General features: G+C 54.3%; 1 protein-coding gene across 4 annotated transcripts in view; it reads right to left on the reverse strand.

Annotated features, from left to right (window-relative positions):
- SNX17 (sorting nexin 17) overlaps positions 1-19,405 on the reverse strand; it is a 30,853-nt gene extending 11,448 nt beyond the window's left edge. The window contains exon 1 of one of the 4 annotated variants that reach the window (XM_037893598.2): positions 19,067-19,405. In XM_037893598.2, the coding sequence (XP_037749526.1) occupies positions 19,067-19,129 (63 nt within the window). In that variant the 5' untranslated portion in view covers positions 19,130-19,405. The remainder of the gene's footprint in view (positions 1-19,066) is intronic. The other 3 variants (XM_043541935.1, XM_043541933.1, XM_043541937.1) reach the window with 3 other exon arrangements.
- Between the last annotated feature and the right edge of the window lie 635 nt (positions 19,406-20,040).

Genomic DNA, 20,040 nt, shown 5'->3' on the forward strand with positions numbered 1-20,040 from the left:
ATGCGGAATGAATTTTTTTATGTGCACCAATATAGAGGTGATGTGTGGGGCTGAGAGGTTCGGAGTGTGGAAGGGGGCTCAGGGCTGGGGCAGAGGCATGGGGGGGAGGTGAGGGCTCTGGCTGGGGGTGCAGTCTCTAGAGTCAGGCTGGGGATGAAGGGTTTGGGGTGCAGGCTGCCCCAGGGCTACAACAGGGAGAGAGAGAGGACTACCCCCAAGCTCTCTCTCCCCACAGCAGCACCTGGTCTGGGTGGGAGAGGCATCTCCCCCCACCGCAGCCCTGAGCACCTGTGCGGCGCTTAATAGGCTCCTGCGTGGCCAAACAGCTTCGAGGGAACTTAGGTAAGGACAATAGGAAGGAGGGTTTTTTGGTTTTAATTCTGTCAGGAATAAAAATCCCACCAATGGTACAGGCCCATTATTAGATGGGGAAAAATTGAATAATGCTGCAGGAAAGCCAGGAATGTTCAAGTTCTGCATTTGGAAAGACGCAGGATGAGGTACTCCAGTCATATCACGAGGATGAAGAAGTTACAGAGACCAAAATTTAATTAAATTCAATATCCTTGTGAGGGAAAAATTCCCAATAAGCCCACCACAGTAGGATTTCATTTCAAAAAGGGGAACCACACAAAAATGAGGAAGTCAGTGGGGCCATGGGATGTGCGAAGTGGCACTCAAGGGAGACAAGTTCAATGTGGAGAAGCTAAATGAATTCTTTGCATTGGTCTTCACTGCGGAAAACGTGGTGATGATTCCCATACTTTAGCCATTCTTTTCAGGTGACAAATCAGAGGAACTGTCCCAGATTGAAGGCTCAATAGAGAAGGGTTTGGAACAAATTAAAAAGTATTAAGTCACTAGGACCAGACAGCGTTCACCCAAAAGTTCTGAAGGAACTCAAATATGAAACTGCAGAAAAAATAACCATGGTATCGCTTAAATCGACCTGTGTACCAGATGACTGGAGGATAGTTAATGTGATGCTGTTTTTAAAAAAAGGCTCCAGAGGCGATCCTGGCAATTAGAGGCCAGTAAGCCTAACTTCAATACCAGGCAAACTGGCTGAAACTATAGTAAAAAACAGAATTATCAGACACAGATGAACGTAATATGCTGGAGAAGATTCAATACGGCTTTTGTAAAGGGAAATCCTGCCTCACCAATTTATTAGAATTCTTTGAGAGGGTCAACAAGCATGTGGACAAGGGGGATCCAGTGGATATAGTGTACTTGGACTTTCAGAAAACCTTTGACAAGATCCCTCACCAAAGGCTCTTGAGCAAAGTAAGCTGTCATGGGATAAGAGGGAAGGTCCTCTCATGGATCAGTAATTGGTTAAAAAACAGGAAACAGAGGCTAGGAATAAATGGTCAGTTTTCACAACACAGAGAGGTAAACAGCAGGGTCTCCCACGGCTCTGTACTGTGACAAGTGCTGTTCAACATATTCATAAATGATCCTGAAAAAGGGGTGAACAATGAGGTGGAAAAATTTGCAGAAGACACAAAATTACTCCAGATAGTTAAGTCCAGAGCTGACTGCGAAGAGTTACAAAGGGACCTCACAAAACTGGGTGACTGGGCAATAAAATGGCAGATGAAATTCAGTGTTGGTAAATGCAAAGTTATGCACATTGGAAAACAATCCCAACTATCCATATAAAATGATGGGGTCTGAATTAGCTGTTACCACACAAGAGAGAGATCTGGAGTCACTGTGGATAGTTCTCTGAAAACATCCACTCAATGTGCAGCGTCAGTCAAAAAAGCCAACAGGATGTTAGGAAACGGATATATAAGAAGACGGTAAATAACACAATGCCACTATATAAATCCATGGTACGCCCCCACCTTGAATACTGCTTGAAGATCTGGTCGCCCTGCTCAAAAAAGATATATTGGAATTGGAAAAAGTACAGAGAAAAGCAACAAAAATATTTAGAGGGATGGAACAGCTTCCCAGCTGAGGACAGATTAATAAGACTGGGACTGTTCAGCGTGGAAAAGAAACGACGAAAGGGGGATAGGATGGAGGTCTATAAAATCATGACCGGTGTGAAGCAAGTGAATAAGGACATGTCATTTACCTCTTCACTTAACACACAAACCGGGGGTCACCCTATTAAATTAGTAGGCAGCACATTTAAAAGAAACATGAAGTATTTCTTCACACAACATAAGAACAGCCAGACTGGCTCAGACCAAAGGTCCATCCAGCCCAGTATCCTGTCTTCTGACAGTGGCCAATGCCAGGTGCCCCAGAGGGAATGAACAGAGCACAGTTAACCTGTGGAACTCATTGCTAGGGGATGTTGTGAAGGCCAAAAGTATAAGAGTTAAAAAAAAAAAAAAAAAATGATAAGTTCATGGAGGACAGGTCCATCAATGGCTATTAGGCAAGATGTTCAGGATACAACCCCATGCTTCGGGTGTTCCCTAACCTCTGACTGCCAGAACCTGGGACTGGACAACAGGGGCTGGATCACATGATCATAGAATATCAGGGTTGGAACGGACCTCAGGAGGTCATCTAGTCCAACCCCCTGCTCAAAGCCAGGGCTTTGTCAAGCTGGGCCTTAAAAATATCTAAGGAAGGAGATTCCACCACCTCCCCAGGGAACCCGTTCCAGTGCTTCACCACCCTCCTAGTGAAACATTTTCCTAATATCCAACCTAAACCTCCCCCATTGCAACTTGAGACCATTACTCCTCGTTCTGTCATCTGCTACCACTGAGAACAGTCGAGATCCATCCCCCTTTCAGGTAGCTGAAAGTAGCTATCAAATCCCCCCTCATTCTTCTCTTCTGCAGACTAAACAATCCCAGTTCCCTCAGCCTCTCCTCATAAGTCATGTGTTCCAGTCCCCGAATCATTTTTGTTGCCCTCCGCTGGACTCTCTCCAATTTATCCACATCCTTCTTGTAGTGTGGGGCCCAAAACTGGACACAATACTCCAGATGAGGCCTCACCAATGTTGAATAGAGGGGAACGATCACCTCCCTCGATCTGCTGGCAATGCCCCTACTTATATATCCCAAAATGCCACTGGCCTTCTTGGCAACAATGGCACACTGTTGACTCATATCCAGCTTCTCGTCCACTGTAACCCCTAGGTCCTTTTCTGCAGAACTGCTGCCGAGCCACTCGGGGCATGTTCAATCGGCAGGAGGTTCCCACCCTGGCCTGCACCACCCCAGGCTGCAGCCCCAGCCTGCAAGCACATGCCAGGCTCCGCTCCCTCCCCTGGCCCGGAACCCCAAATGACGGGGAGACAACAGCAGCACCACCGCCTCCAGGTCTGGAACAGCTCGAGGGGTCCTCGCCTGAACTCTGGGGCACCACAGCCCAACAGCGGGCCCTGGAGCTCCAAACCCCTTTCCCAAGCTAGCCGGGGCAATGCACGTGGCCTACCACAGGCCAGAAGTGTACAGTGAGGCTGCCCTCCCCGTCCCCGGCAGAGCTGGAGGGAGAGCACCTTGGCTGGGATAGCAGGGACTGTGGGGGACCGAGGAGGGTGGGGAGAGGGACCGCTCACTCCATGGCCAGGCCCGCTTGGTCTCTGCTACACCCCCCAGACACTGGGACCTGCCAAGTCTGCTGCGGGGCGACTCGCCCTCCCCGGGGTCCCAGCGCAGAGGCCAATGCCTCAGAGGCAGCGAGGAGCCGCACCATGCAGCTGACGCGGATACGGCCCTGCCTGGAATACCAATGAGGAGCTGGGGGATCCGCAGGGAGGCCACGCTCCAGAGACTGGCTCGGATCACAGCCCAGCCCAAGCAGTTCCAGCACTAACACAGGGCCCAGGGGACAAGAACGGGGAGGAGGGACAGTGAACAGCGTAGGCTGGGATCAGCTACAGTAGTGCTGGGCAGTGTGACCTTAAGGCCTCCTTCCCTCTAGCCCTAGCCCCAGCCCCAGCCACCAAATCCATGGGGAGCCCTGCCAGTGAGGCAGAAGCTTTGCAGGACGAGAGGCAATTCCCCAGCAGGGCTCTCAGCCTGGCTGCGTAGAGCCCTGCACCAAGGGCTCACTGCCAGCCCCAGGGGGAAAGGCACCCTCACACCAGGCAGCCTCCTTGCCCTCCCCACACACAGCCTCTCTGCAGTGGCACAGGGACCCCTGGGCAGCTCCTCAGCCGGGAGATGCACCAGCACAGACACATGGTGCCTGGGGACGAGAGAGGGCCCCTTCTGCCCCCAGAGCAAGGGCAAGCAGCAGCTGTGCTCACTGGCATGAGGGAGCAAAGCCATGCTGCAGCCTGGTAGCAAACAGGCCAAGGACAGCCTCTGCCCCCCGAGGGGAGGGGTGTGAGAGTGAGGGCAACCCCACAGAGGGCTCAGAGACAAGGGCTGATGCCTCAAACGGTCCTTGGCACTCCCTGCGGAGTCAAAGTGCCCCAGAGGCGATGGGCTCCCGAGGACCAGAGGCTTTGGGCTTTCTGCTGCCACCCAGGCCATGCCATGGAGCTGACCTGGTGGATCTCAGCAGGCCGCTGGGAGCTGTGGCTGTGTGGAAGGGTCCGTGAGCAGCTGGCAGGCTACATCACGCCAGTTCACTGAGGCTGACGGCAGAGTCCTTAGGCTCTGGAATTCAATTTGCTTCAAGGTGGGGGATCCCTCACTCTCACAGACCTTGGGAGACAGGCCAGTCCTCGCTTACAGACAGCCCCCAACCTGAAGCAAATACTCACCAGCAACCACACATCACACAACAAAAACACCAACCCAGGAACCAAACTCTGCAACAAAGCCCGTTGCCAACTGTGCCCACATATCTATTCAAGGGACACCATCACAGGGCCTAACCACATCAAACACGCTATCAGGGGCTCGTTCACCTGCACATCCACCAATGTGATAGATGCCATCATGTGCCAGCAATGCCCCTCTGCCATGTACATTGGCCAAACTGGACAGTCTCTATGTAAAAGAATAAATGGACACAAATTGGACATCAGGAATTATAACATTCAAAAACCACCCGGAGAACACTTCAATCTCTTTGGTCACTTGATTACAGACCTAAACGTGGCAATTCTTCAACAAAAAAACTTCAAAAACAGACTCCAACAAGAGACTGCAGAACTGGAATTAATTTGCAAACTGGACAGCATCAAATTAGGCCTGAATAAAGATTGAGTGGATGGGTCACTACACAAACTAATTTCCCCCTACTGTTACTCACACCTTCTTGTCAACTGTTTGAAATGGGCCACTCTCATTATCACTACAAAAGTGATTTTTCCTCCTTTGGTGTCCTGATGTTAATTGAATTGGCTCGTTAGCCTGACCCCCCACTTGGCAAGGCAACTCCCATCTTTTCATGTGCTGTGTATTTAAACCTACTACTGTATTTTCCACTCCATGCATCTGATGAAGTGGGTTTTAGCCTTCGAAAGCTGATGCCCAAATAAGTTCGTTAGTCTCCAAGGTGCCACAAGGACTCCTCGTTGTTTTTGCTGATACAGACGAACACGGCTCCCCCTCTGAAACCCGACTCCATTTTTGTGACCTCCCCTTTGTGATAAGTGTGATGCTGGCATACCAGCTCACGCAGCAGCGTATTCAGGTCAATTTACTGGTGTATTAGGATAGATCCAAGTGACAACTGGGTAAGTGTATTGGGTGTTTAAACTTCATAAAACTAAGGGGATGTTACACGCACTGTTTTTACTTATCCGTGTTTGTCCTAATGTAATAGCAACCTGGGACTTCGGGACACAACCATTGACACTGTAAATGCCCTCGGAACTGAACAACTCACCAGCCATCAAAGACGCCTTGGAGAATGGTAAGGAAGGACTCTCAGAAAAGGTGCTAATTCCAAAGCAAATGGCTACGGTGCGTGACAAGCGGCAGTCAGAGACTCCAAGTGCATTGCTCCTTGCTCATCCTAATCAAAGGAAAAGCTCCCCATGGTAGAGAAATGGTCAGCCTGTCTTCTGCCAGAAGATGATACAAGAACGAATGCAAAGGAAGATCCCTCATCTCTGGACTATTTGGATTCTTACAGGGAAGTGCACCAGATGCAAAGCGGAGATACCCAGCTCCTGAAATACTTTTGGGAAACTGGACATTTATTACATCACTGCCACCATTCAGTGTTACAGACTGACTCACCTGTGCAGTTATTGTACCTGCTTCAACCTCTCAGTAACTCTCATTTGCTTCCTCTTAGCTAATAAACCTTTAGTAAGATTACTATGGAATTGGCTGCCAGCATTGCCTTTGGTGTAAGATCCAGACCTGATGTGGTTTGATTTTTGGTTTCAGTGACCTATTATCACAAAGTTCTGTTTGTGTCGGTGGAAGATAGGCTGGAGACTCTTAGGTCTTGTCTACACTGCAAAGTTGTCGACAAAACTTTTGTCTTTCACAGGTACTTAAAAAAGCCCCCCCTCCCCCCCCCCCAAAGACAAAAGTTTTGCCGACGCAAGTGGCAGTGTGAACACGGCTTTGTCGGCAGGAGCGCTCTCCTGCCAACAAAGCTAACGCCGCTTGCGGGGCTGGAAGTATTTATTTGGCAAAAGTGCCAACAAAATACCGACACAGCATTTACACATGCTGACTTTTAGCGACAAGGCTGTGTCGACACAGCCTTGTCGCTAAAAGCTGCGTAGTGTAGATAAGCCCTAAGATAGGCTGGAGGGGACTGTCCGTTGCTGAAATCTAATTACAGAACACACCATCCACTTGGGGTACCTGCCCTGTTTCTGACAGGCTGCCCTGAGGTCGGCACTCACAGCTAGGAGTCACTCCAGACAGCATGGCAATCACATATCACGCTCTGGCCAGCCCAGTGCAGTAGTCAGGCATCTGCAGGCCTATCAGGGTGGAAACCATGGGATGCCCCTCCGCTCTCGGCTTAAGAACATAAGAGCTGCCAAACAGGGTCAGATCCTGGTCCATCTAGACCAGCGGCCTGCCTCCACCAGCAGCCTGTACCAGAGCTTCAAAGGGAGCATACAGAACAGTGCGATTTTTGAGAGAGCCACATGTCTTCTCCTCCCAGATTCTGGCATGCAGAGATTTAGGGTCACCCCGAGCACAGGGCTGTGTCCCTGACTATCTTGGCCAGTAGCCAATAGCCTAGCCTCCATGAACTTATCTAGTTCTCTTTGGAACCCACTTATACTTTTGGCCATCATAAGAACCCATAGCAACGAGTTCCACAGGTTAATTGTGTGTTACATGAAGTAATACTTCCTCTTGTTTGTATGTCATAGACTTGCTCTCTATTAATTTCATCAGGTGACCCCTGGCTTTGTTTTGTGGGAAAGGATAAATAACATACCTGGTGTGGAGACAGTGAACAGAGAAATGATTTTCTAGACCTCTATTATCCCCCCTTTGTCTTCTCTTTTCTAAGCTGAACAGCTCTCTCCATGTATGGATCATCTCTGTTGCCCTTCTCCGAACCTTTTCCAGTTCTACTATACTGTAGATGGGGCAACCAGAACTGGACACAGTGTTCAAGGTGTGGGAGTACCACACGTGTATATAGTGGCATTAGGGTATTTTCTATGGCTTCCTCACGTTGTTGGCCTTTTACACCGCTGCTGCGCGCTGGGCTGAAGTTTTCAGAGAACTATCCACGTTGACTCCAAGATCTCTTATCGTCTGCAAACTCAGCCACTTCACTGTTCACTCTTTTATCCAGATCATTAATGAATATGTTGAACAGCACTGATCCCAGTACAGATACATAGGGGACTGCATTGCTCACTGCTCTCCATTGTGAAAACTGACCATTTATTCACACTCTTTGTTCCCTATCTTTTAACCAGTTACTGATCCATAAGAGGACGTCCCCCGATATCCCATGACTGCTCAGTTTACTTAAGGTTTCAGAGTAGCAGCCGTGTTAGTCTGTATCCACAAAAAGAACAGGAGGACTTGTGGCACCTTAGAGACTAACACATTTATTAGAGGATAAGCTTTTGTGGGCTACAACCCACTTCATCGGATGCACAGAATGGAACATAGAAGAAGAAGGTATCTATATATACACGTACAGAGAATATGAAACGGCGGAGTAAGAGGCTAAAGAGTCTTTGGTGAGAGATCACATCAAAGGCTTTCTGAAAATCCAAGTACACTCTAGTCACTGGAAAACCCTTCTCTACATGCTTGTTCACCCACTCAGAGAATTCTGACAGACGGGTGAGGCAGGATTTCCCTTTACAAAAGCCCTGCTTACTCTTCCCCAACAAATCATGTTCACCTCGGTGTCTGATAATTCTTTTTTTTTTTTTTAACTAGAGTTTCAACCAACATGCCCGGTAGGCTCACCAGCCTGGAAGTGCCAGGATCACCTCTGGAGCCCTTTTCAGAACCTCAGTGTCACATTAGCTACGTCCAGACACATGGTCCAGCAGCGGATTCAAGTGACAGATTGCATCCCACAGTTAGGAGCTCTGCAATTTCACATCTGAGTTCCTTCAGAATCCTTGGGTGATGCCATCTGCTCCTGGTGACTGATTACTATTTAACTTATCAATTTGTACTAAAACATTCTATTGACACTGCCTGTTTGGCAGGCTTCCTGCTTCTGATGTACTTTAAAAAATCCTCACTGGGAGTTTTTGCATCCCTTTTCATCTTTGGCATGTTGCTTCTCAATTCTTTCTTGGCTTGCCTTATTACACTTTTATACTTAACCTGCCAGAGTTTGCTTTCCTTCCTGTTTGCTTCACTAGGATCTGACTTCTAGAGTTGAAAGGATGCCTTTTCGCCTCTAATGGCCTCTACTACTCGGCTGTTCAGCCATGGTGGCATTCTTCTGGTCCTCTCATTGTCTTTTCTCTTTTGGGGCACCCATTATGCTGAGCCAGTACTATGGCCTTTTAAGCAGCTTGCAGGCATGTAACCCTCGTGTGCAGGGGCGCACCCTCACTCAGGTAGAGGAGGCTAGCAGGCTCCCTGGGCTCAATCAGCGCTAACCGGGCCAAGCAGTGGGGGGAGCTTAACAAGGGAAAAGCGTGAACAGGAAGAAGACAGCTGTACATCAGAGACTGCTGACCACAGAGACAGATCAGCCAAGAGGGACACAGTTGCAGGCCTCATCACCCCTGAAGTGAACGAACTAGCTAAAAGGTAGGATGCCCCCAAGAGGAGGGACTGAAGGTAGACCCCAATTAAAAACACTACCAGCTGAGAAGCTAAGCCCCATAAGGGCAAACCCAAAAAACTGCCAAAGAGAGATCACCACTGCCTTTACTTGGATTCCCCTGTCTCTCAAGGGAGGGGCAGAGTAATGGGACCCTTGTTTGTTTGGAAAACCCCTGGTGTGGTACAAACAGGGGCAGGACATAATAACCAACTGGAATCGGGGTCTAGTGGGGACTCGGGAGCCCTGCACCCTGCCACTGCTCCTTTTAATTTTCGGTCTAACAAGATGGGGAGCACAGGAGGCCAGGGCGGTGTGACACAAGGGGCCCGGAGCATTTGTGTGCCACTGACAGCCCCTGCCCGCCCACCCACCCACCGACCTCCAGGGTGCGGGCTGATCCACTTTCATGCTCTGCCCAAGGCACAAGCAGGTGAGATTCTGGAGAGAACGGCGCTGCTCTCCTATGGAACCCAGCCCCAGATTGAGTCCTGGCAGGTAACCACAACACCCGGCAACAAACAATGGCCCCAATGCAGTTGGAGAGAGGAAGCCTCTGTCCCCAGGTAGGGGAGGCCCAGAGTGTTTTACCATGGCCAGCGCTCCCCTGTGAACACATGTGAAAACCGCAGGCTGCCCCATCTTCACTGGGGGTTCACCTTGGGCTAGCAAACCCATGGTACGAACGTGCCTTCCTCCTGCACGTGGACAGAGCTTTCCGGTGAACAGCCACAGTGGGCTCACAGCTGCAGCTGGCCTACCACACTTATAAGCACTACTCCCTCTCAGCCCAGTGCCCACCGGCGCAAGCCGCAGGAAACAGCAGGGCTGGCATTCAGCATCCTGGCCACCCCCCCCAGCTCCCTGACTCCAGCCCTCGGCACAGACCACAAAACTGCCAACAGCTCTGGAGGTGCCCAGGGCTCCCTGCCCCTCTCCCCGAGCAGCCCTCAGGGAGCCCCCGTTTCAGGGCACACTGCTGCTTGTACAGCTGGTGCCTTGCAGCATGAAGTCTGGTGAGAGCTCCGCGCTGCTCAAACAGGACCAGGTGCAAAGAAGAGCTCCTAGGATGATCGGGGGAACGGAGGGCCTCTGTGCCGAGAGGAGACTGGCCTGCCTTAGCCTCGCCAAAGGCAGGCTGAGCAGGGATGGGATTGCTCTCTCCACATCCAGCAGGGCAGTACACACCAGGGAGGGAGAAGAGCTGCTGAAGCTAAAGGTCAATGCTGGCCCAAGAACAAACAGAGATAAACCAGCCGCGAGGACACAGGCTAGCGCTGAGGAGTGAGGCTCTGGGACCCAGTTAGCTCTCCTGCTCCACTGGTTTGAAAATGGCTCTTGGCAAGTTTGTGAGCAGGATGACGTGAGGGGGCTGCCTGTGCTAGCAGGGAATGGCCACGACGACACACACACTCACGCCCCCCCGGAGCTCCTGCGATGCACAGAGCTCCACCCCGGCACACTCCCTGCACAGCCTGGGCAGTGCAACACAGCCAGGTGGCAATGGCTGGCAGGGGCAGGGCACGCAGCCCCGGCCACGCCGACCCCACTAGTAGGAGGAAGCGACACCCCTGCCCCAAACCCAACACTCGTCGTCACGTTCAGTCACCTTCGGGTCAGGCTGCAGAGCTCTGCCGTGAGGAGCCACTGAGCGACCCCGACTGAGCTGGGGACCCCGTTCAATCCTGCGCAGCTGGAGGCCGAGCCTCGTGGGGGATGGGGACTATCACCCCCCTCCAGCCCCACAAACAGCGGGAAAGGCAAGAAAGCTGCCAAGCAGCAGAGTACGAGTGGATTTCACTCCCGGAGCTCCCAACACTCCCCCCGCAGCACAGCCCAGGGGGCCTTTGCCAAGTGGCAGCCTGCGGTCAGAGATGGCTCTGTGTCTAGAGCCAGCCCCTCAGCCACCAGCGGGGAGCGAGCACGCACCAGGGCACAGCGTGAAAACTCAGCCAGGGGCACCAGACGCCCAGGAAGCTGCCAAATCCATTGCCTCAGACAGTCTGCTCCCCTGCTCCAGGCCCTGCTCCTCCAATGAGCAGCCAAGCAGGGAGGGCGTTCACACTCCAGCTCAACAAAACAGGAAGCTGGGGGCTGGCTGCCAGGTCCTGAGCCAGGCTGTGTGCTCCAGCCCCCTCAGACAGGCAGCACAAATCCCTCCCTCCAGGCAGCAAGCCACTGGGGCCAGGCATGTAGGGGTAGAGGGTGCCCTGCCCACACCTGGGCAGCAGCACCCCCCGTGGAGGCCAGGCAGGGCTGGACTGTCCCGCACGGCTCCTCACAACACACAGCAGCTGCATCTTTAAGTCAGCTCCTGCAGAGTGGCAGCCAGAGAAGAGTGCAGGGAGCCTGGGGAAAGGGTCAGGGGAGGGACTCAGCGCGGGACCCTATCCCCAGAGCAGGCCAGCGGCTTTGCCCCTATGGGCCAGGCTAGGAGCTACAGTTGGGGCAGTTCTGGTGCCCTCCCTGAGCTCTTTCTAAGGGCCCTTTGGAGCACTGTCCGCCCTGGACACAGGCAGGGCTGAGACAACGCAGCTATCCGGCAGCGGGGAGGGGGAAGAGGTTTGCGGAGGAGGGACTCAGCCCCTCCCAGAACAGGGAGCAACCCCGTGGATTCCAACCAAAAAAGAACTAAACCTAGCCGAGGCCTGAGCAGAGTCCCCAGCACGGTCCCTCGCTGCCCCCAGGCCAGGAACACCGTGGGGCTGCGCCCCATGGCTCTGCACACTCGGAGGCCTAAGCCATGTGCAGAGCCGCTGGGCTTAAAACATGCCAATGGCTGCCTCCTCCCTTCCTGAGGGGCTTGAGGAGCCGAGGCCCCTCACTCCCCAGAATCCCAGCAACGGGGCTTGCTCCTGACGGGGCTTGAAGCCTGGCCACTGCAGTCTCCAAGCCCCTCTTGGAGAGGGGACAGCCACAGCCGCACTCCCTGCTGGTCGGAGACCCCAGAGAAGAGGGATAGCTCAGTGGTTTGAGCATTGGCCTGCTAAACCCAGGGTTGCGAGTTCAATCCTTGAGGGGGCCATTTAGGGATCTGGGGCAAAAATTGGGGATTGGTCCTGCTTCAAGCAGGGGGTTGGACTAGATGACCTCCTGAGGTCCCATCCAACCCTAACTTTCTATGTGAAGAAGCCCCTACACAGGATCGCTCTTGGCTTGCGCCACAGAGCACACAATGCAGCAGGCCCGGATGCTGCCCTGGCAGCGTGAAGAGAACGCATGTCTCCATCCACACACAGCAGAGGTAACCGCACAGATGTGCGGCGCATCTGAAACACTCACCCAATATCCTGCAGCATCCAGTGCCCATTTCCGAGTGTCACCTCAGGACTCCCTCCCTCCAGAAGCAGCAGCCGAACACCCCAGGCTCTCCCCGCAACACGCATGCTGCCAGCTGCCCAACGTCACCTCACTGCCACTCACTGACCCTTAGTGAGAGAGCACGCAGCCTGGTGATGGGCGCCAGCAGCCTGGAAGGCCACTCCTGGTGAGCACGGCCCCTTCTGCCTCACCCACTGGGAAAGTGCGCAGGTAAGGGAGACACAAATGGGGGCTCAATCCGAGATGGTCGTCTTTCTGAGAGCGCCTCCTACAAGCAGGAAGCCCCCCAACTCTGGGTTAGAAATCCCTGTCATTTATTGGGGTCTCGCGGACACGCCACCAACCCCACTAGCCCTGCCACCCTGCCGCTGTTACTGTAAGCCAGCCTTCCCTGGCCTGGGGAAGGGTGTGCAAGTGACACAACTGGCCACCGTTATGCCAGCGCTGTCCCCGACCAAAGGGAATGATGTGAGAACAGCCAAGCCAATCCTTCCCATCGCAGGATTCCTCGCAGTCTCCCCGGGATAACAGCAGATCGGCTTTCCCATGGCTAAGTGATCATCCTCGTCCCTCTCCGGAGAAAGCCCTGAAGGGCCAGAGAGAAACTTGGCACTATTCTCAACAGGACATGGCAGATCCCAACCCTGACCCTCACAGATTATGCAAGCCAGTGAAAGCAGCGAGCAGTAAGGATGCAGCTGAAGGGCCTGGCTCTCTGGGGGAAAACACTGTTGTTCACAGCTCAGCCTGTTTGGGGGGTCTGAGGAACTTTGTTCACATAGCACTTGGACCTTTCTGCCATGCAGTGAAACACAAGCAGGGGAGAATTTCCAGGAGCTGGTATTACCTGATACTGCATTGGTAAGACCATTATTGCAGCACTGTACTCAGCTCTGGGCTTCACGTGCTTCGTACAGGATGCTCAAAAACTGAAGAGGGTTCAGAGAAGAGAACAAGAATGACTCAAGGGCGGGAAACCCGCCTTACAGTGAGAAATAGAAGGAGCTCGATCTCCTTAGCTTAGAAAAGAGAAGGTTAAGGGGTGACCTGATGACAGTTCATAAGCAGCTCAGTGCGGAGAACGGTTCTGAAAGCAGACAGCTCTTTAATCGAGCAGACAAAGCCAGAACGTGCGCCAATGATTGGAAGCTAAAGCTAGAAAAATTCAGGTGGGAATAAGGTGCACGCATTTACGGTTCAGGTAAATGACCACTGAATGGAGGGTTCTCTGTCACCTGGGGTCTGAGACTGGAGAAACCATCGGCTCCTGTTCAATCACACGCTACTGGGCCATGCAGGTCAGACTAGATATCAAAAGGGCCCTGGCCAAGATTTTCAAGGGAATAAGGGAAGCCGGGCTCCTAAGCCCAGACCAAAGAACCCAGCTCCGGGACCCTACAGCTCCTCATTTGAGTTTTTCAATCTTGGCCTATGAATCTATTCAATCTGTTCCCCAGAGTTGGTAGGGGGAGTGCCTATGGGAGCCCTGCAAACGGGGACTGATTCGCGTATGTGGTTTTAATAGTTTCCAGGGAAGATGGAGTCAGACGCAACACCGGGTGCTCCTAGCCCACACATATTTCTGTGGGAGCCCCCAAGAAGATAAGGATGGACTCAGCCCAGCTCTCAAGGCCAGGTGCCCATGTCACAGGTAGCACAGTGGCCAGAGCAATGTGGAAGCGACACTTTGCACCCAGCACTGCCACAGCTCGGGAGTTACAGAGGCCTCAGGCTCCAGGGCTGTCCAGCCAATGCTTCCCCCATGTAGATGGGCCACAAGCTCCAAGTGCTCCTCGCTTGCTGGATGCACAAACAGCAGAAACTGAGGCTCACAGGGCACATCCAGAAAGACCCTCCAGGACAGGGTCATGAAGTTTAAGGCCTGAAGGGACCACAGATCACCTGGTCTGACCTCCAGTATATCACAAGCCACCAGCACCCACATACTGACCACAATGACCAAACAGGAAACCAGACGGTTACATGCCACAGGGGTAAACAGGAGAGGCCGAGGTGCACAAACCTCTGTGTCCTAGTGGGTGTCAGCAGTTCTGGGGAAAGGCCAATCTACAGAGGTAGGAGAAGCAGCCAATTGTCTTCTTCCCCCAGAAGCCCTTAGCGCCCCGCAGCAATGCAGGACGAGGACTCCAGTGCATGCTTCAGCCAGCAGCGCAGCCCACGAGGAGCCAAGAGACACGGAAGAGAAGGCGGGAAGAGTTTCCCAGCCCGCCAGGAGCCCAGGACAACAGCACCATTGGCTTGTTTTGAGCAAGGGAAAATAAGGCATCAAAGCCCTGAAGGCCCAGCCAGAGGGGCCAAGAGGCAAGAAAGGCCAGGCTGGAGTCTGGGGCTACAGCAAGGAAGAGCCACAGGAACACAGTGTGTGTGACAAGCGATGAGATCACTAAAGCAGCAGGGCTAGTGCAGGCTGGGGAGCTGGGCCTGGGTTTCTCTCTCACCCTGTAAAGAGGCAGGGGATTTTGCCTGCCAAACCTTACCCACAACCCCACTGTCGCACCCTGCGACACAGACAGAGCGGATCAAGGGGGGAGGGTGAGCCAAAGCAGGGGCCCTGGGGTATGTGCAGTTCAATCCCACAGGGAGAGTTACCCCCAGGAGAGCAACATGCACTGGCCCTTAGCACCACTGGCTACATGCAGAAGGCCCACTACCAGCACATGACAGCGAGGGATAGGGGTCCACTTCCAACAGTCCTGCTGCACCCCGGCTTGGGAAGGGTCAGAGTGGGACAGTACCTCTCTCCTCACCTTGTCCCTTGCTCACTGCAGCCCTAGCTGGGGGGAATTCAGAGATTCTTAGACTCCAAGGCCAGAAGGGACCATTGTGATCAGCTAAGGCCTCAGCTAGAGTATGGTGTCCAGGTCTGGGTACCACATTTCATAGAATTTCAGGGTTGGAAGGGACCTCAGGAGGTCATCTAGTCCAACCCCCTGCTCAAAGCAGGACTAATTCCTCAATTTTTACCCCAGATCCCTAAATGGCCCCCTCAAGGATTGAACTCACAACCCTGCGTTTAGCAGGCCAATGCTCAAATCACTGAGCTATCCCTCCCCCCTAATTTCAGGAAGGATGCAGACAAATTGGAGAAAGTCCAGAGAAGAGCAACAAAAACAATTAAGGTTTGGAAAACATGACCTGTGAGGGCAGATTGAAAAAACTGAGTTTATTCAGTCTGGAGAAGAGAAGACTGAGAGGAGACATGGTAATAGTTTTCAAATACATAAAAGGTTGTTATAAAGAGGAGGGTAATAAAGGTGTATAGAAAGCTGGCTAGACAGTTGGGCTCAACAGGTAGTGATCAATGGCTCCATGGCTAGTTGGCAGCTGGGACCAGAAAAGCAGGGAAGCACTGCATGATGGGGGGGATCTCTGCTCCAGATGTTAATGAATCCACCCCTGCACACACTCAGGTCAGTAGTTATCAGACCAATTCTAGTAATAAATCCTGTACTAGTATCCAAAATACTGAAGCTGCCTAATTGCATTGTGAGCTCCCTGGAAGGATCATCATCCATAGCTTGAGCCATCAGTTTATGCATAAACAAATCTAGTGTTCTCCCTTGAACCATTGCTCTTTCCCTACACAAACCCCTACCCATGCTCAAGTAAGCGTTCTGATGCCTGGATCCAACATCTGCATCAGTTCCATTGGGACTTCATCTTCTCCTGACGGATCGTGCTGGGGGCTCTGCCAGCACTCCGGACCCTCAGCTACCACCACCACCACCTGGGACCCTCGATCAATTCCAGCTTCACGGAGTGGTGAGAACCCAGCTCTCGCTCTTTCTCGGTCTAGTCTTCTGACCCTGACTGGTGGGATCAGTTCTAGTTTTCTAAACCTAACTTTTATAATCAAATTTAAGTGAGATTTAATATTATCCCTGTTTTGTTTGTTTGGCTCCCCTTGTATGGTTATTACCTGGCAATAAATAACTTTCACGGTTAAGCTGGTTGCTTCTCTCTATCCCCCACATGCCCCCGGTGGGTGTTTTTTGGCTTCCCCCATTCACTCTGCAGCAACGTTCCTCATACCTAAGCTAAGATCCCTGGAGTGCCCAAAAATCCTGTGGGGTTTGCTCATCCAGTGGGTTATGACCAGAACAATTGTAACGTGGAAGTGGGGACAGGGACGTGCTGAATCTGGGACATTTGAGGGTGGCAGCTTGGAAGTGCTGCTCGACCCGGCCTGCTGAGCCCAGGGACATCTAAGGGGTCAGCTTGGGAGTGCTGATTGACCCGGTCCTCTCAGATGCACTCTGTTAACGTGTATGGGTGTGTTCGTCTGATTCTGGGGCTGGAGGAACCCAGCCCTGGGGAACCTCGGTCCTGCAGGATAGCTCCACTGGGAGGGAACTTGCAGCAGGGAGAAGTAGAGCTCCGTGTGAGAACACAAGTGACACAAGCAGTACATTGACAGAAATACAGAAAAAAAAACCCATTCACACAAAAGAGTAACCCTAATAAATGGAAAGGAGGACGTGGGGCACCTTAGAGACTAACTAAGGTGCCCCAAGTCCTCCTTTTCTTTTTGCAGATACAGACTAACACGGCTGCTACTCTGAAACCTAATAAATGAGCGTACCCCACGGGCAAAGCTGGTAACACTGTGTGATTTAATTATTAACCGATCTAAGTCATTAACCAACCAGGATGCTTTACTATCCAATTGTAGCTGATAAAATGATCATATCTGGTCAGTCATTTTGATGTGAGACCTTAACATTAGATATACACACACACACACACTATTTCCCCGTCATACTGTTTAAATAGGACTATAGTAAATGAAATGATGAATTCACACTCCTGTGGCTCTTTTGGGGAATGCTGATCGCTAATTTGGCTCCTGAACCACTGAGGTCTGAGTATCACGGGTCTGGACAATACTTATTCCTGCCTCAGTGCAGGGGATGGGGCCAGATGACCTGTTGTGGTCCCTTCCAGTCCTAGGTGTCCATGACTGTAGTCTGACCTCCTCTATAGCACAAGCCAGAGAACTTCCCCCAAATAATTCTTGGAGCAGCTCTTTTTAAACAGCATCCAAGCTGGACTGAAGCATTGCCGGTGCTGGAGAACCAACTGGCCACTGGGGAATTGTTCCAGTGGGTAATTCCCCTCAACCTTACAAATTTCCACCTTATTTCCAGTCAGAATTTGTCTAGCTCCAGTTTCCAGCCACCGGATCGTGTTGTACCTGTCTCTGACAGACTGAAGAGCCCATTGTTAACTATTAGTTCCCCATGTAGGTACTTCGACTGGGATCAAGTCACCTTTCGCCTTCTCTTTGTCAGGTTAATAGATTGCGCTCCTGGAGTCTGTCACTATAAGGAATATAGTCTAATCCTTCATTAATTATTGTGGCTCTTCTCTGAACCCTTCTCCAATTTATCACCAACATCCCTCTTGAATTGTGGGCATCAGAACTGGACACAGGATTCCAGCGGCGGTTGCACCAGTGCCAGAAACAGAGATAAAATAACCTCGACTCCTACTTGAGATTCCTGTTTATGCATCCAAGGATCACATTGGCGCTTTTGGTCACATCATCGCACCGGCAGCTCACATTCACCTGATCGTCCAACCCACCCCCCAAATCCTTTCCAGAGTCACTGCTTCCCAGGAGAGAGTCCCTTGTTCGGCAGGTACGGCCGCATTCGCCGCCCCTACATGTACATTTACATTGAGCTACGTTAAAAAGCATTCAGAGGGCTTGCAGGGCTGTCCGTTGGCGCAGACCCCCCGGAGGAGTTTCATGGTGGGTCTGTCCCCCCCACATCCAAGGGTTGTATGGACGACTTGTAACTCAGAACACGCAAGGACACTGGGGGGGCAGGCAGCTGGCACAACGGGTCCTCATACCCCGCCTGCTGCAGGGCTTTCGGGAGCCCACAACCCGGCTCCTCCCAGGCTGGGGGGCAGCCGCTTGCCGGAGGGGGGGCGACGAAAGGGCAGGGTCGATACCGAGGGCCCAACCACAACCCTGGGAAGCTGGAACTGAACAGGCAGCCAGAGGGGCAGAGCAACAGCCCCCCAGCCCCAGGGCCAGCCCCAGGCAGACTGACAGCAGCCCCCCAGCCCCAGGGCCAGCCCCAGGCAGACTGACAGCAGCCCCCCAGCACTCAGCCCCCCCGGGAGCTGCCTCCACGCCCCAGGACAGACCTCGCCCGCCCGGACCAGGACCCCCAGCACAGCCCCACACTAATCACACCCCCGGACTCCCAGTACAGCCCCCCCCCCGGATCACACACCCCCACACACACCCGGACCCCCAGCCCAGCCCCCCCCGGATCACACCCCCCCCCGGATGACCCGGACCCCCAGCCCAGCCCCCCCCCCCGGATCACCCGGACCCCCAGCCCAGCCCCCCCCCGGATAACACCCCACACACACACCCGGACCCTCAGCCCAGCCCCCCCCGATCACCGCCCCACACACACCCGGACCCCCAGCCCAGCCCCCCCCCCGGATCACACCCCCCACACACACACCCGGACCCCCAGCCCAGCCCCCCCCCGATCACCGCCCCACACACACCCCCAGACCCCCAGCCCAGCCCCCCCCGGATCACCCGGACCCCCAGCCCAGCCCCCCCGGACCGGACGGGCCCCCTCACCACGTAGGCGGCGGCGCCGCCCTCCCCGCCGCGGCTCTCGGTCTCGGGGACGGAGAAGTGCATCGTCCCGCGCCGCCGCCAGCTCGGGCCGCGCACCCAGCGGGGGACGCGGGCGGCGGATGGTTCGGTCCGGGGGCGCCGGATGGTACGGTCCGGGGATGTACCAAGCGGCCCGTGCAGGGGGGAGCCGCCCGCCGCGTGCGCGAAAGGCCCGGCTCGCGGGCGGGGCCACGGCTTGCACCTCCCTCCAGTCGGGGATTGGTACGGCCCTCCCTGGGCGGGCTCCTGCCACCGCGGGGCGGCTCCGGCTCCGGCTCCGGCTCCTCCCCCCGCCCGGGGTCCCGCGCCCCCCTCACCCTCCCCCCGCAATACACCCCGCCCCCCCCGTACCCCACTGACCCGCCCCCGCGCCCCTCCCATGCACCCCCCGCCCCCCCAGACACCCTCCCCCCGCCCCCCCGCCATCCACCTCCCGCCCCCCACTGACCCGCCCCCCCGTACCCCACTGACCCGCCCCCCGCCCCCCTGCCATGCACCCCCCGCCCCCCCAGACAACCCTCCCCCCGCCCCCCCGCCATCCAGCTCCCGCCCCCCCCGACCCGCCCCCCCGTACCCCACTGACCCTCCCCCCGCCCCCCCCCGCCATCCAGCTCCCGCCCCCCACTGACCCGCCCCCCCGTACCCCACTGACCCGCCCCCGCGCCCCTCCCATGCACCCCCCGCCCCCCCAGACACCCTCCCCCCGCCCCCCCCCGCCATCCACCTCCCGCCCCCCACTGACCCGCCCCCCCGTACCCACTGACCCGCCCCCGCGCCCCTCCCATGCACCCCCCCGCCCCCCCAGACACCCTCCCCCCGCCCCCCCGCCATCCACCTCCCGCCCCCCCGACCCGCCCCCCCGTACCCCACTGACCCTCCCCCCGCCCCCCCCGCCATCCAGCTCCCGCCCCCCACTGACCCGCCCCCCCGTACCC

The sequence above is a fragment of the Chelonia mydas genome, chromosome 3, assembly GCF_015237465.2.
Source record: "Chelonia mydas isolate rCheMyd1 chromosome 3, rCheMyd1.pri.v2, whole genome shotgun sequence".
Classification (NCBI taxonomy): domain Eukaryota; kingdom Metazoa; phylum Chordata; order Testudines; family Cheloniidae; genus Chelonia; species Chelonia mydas.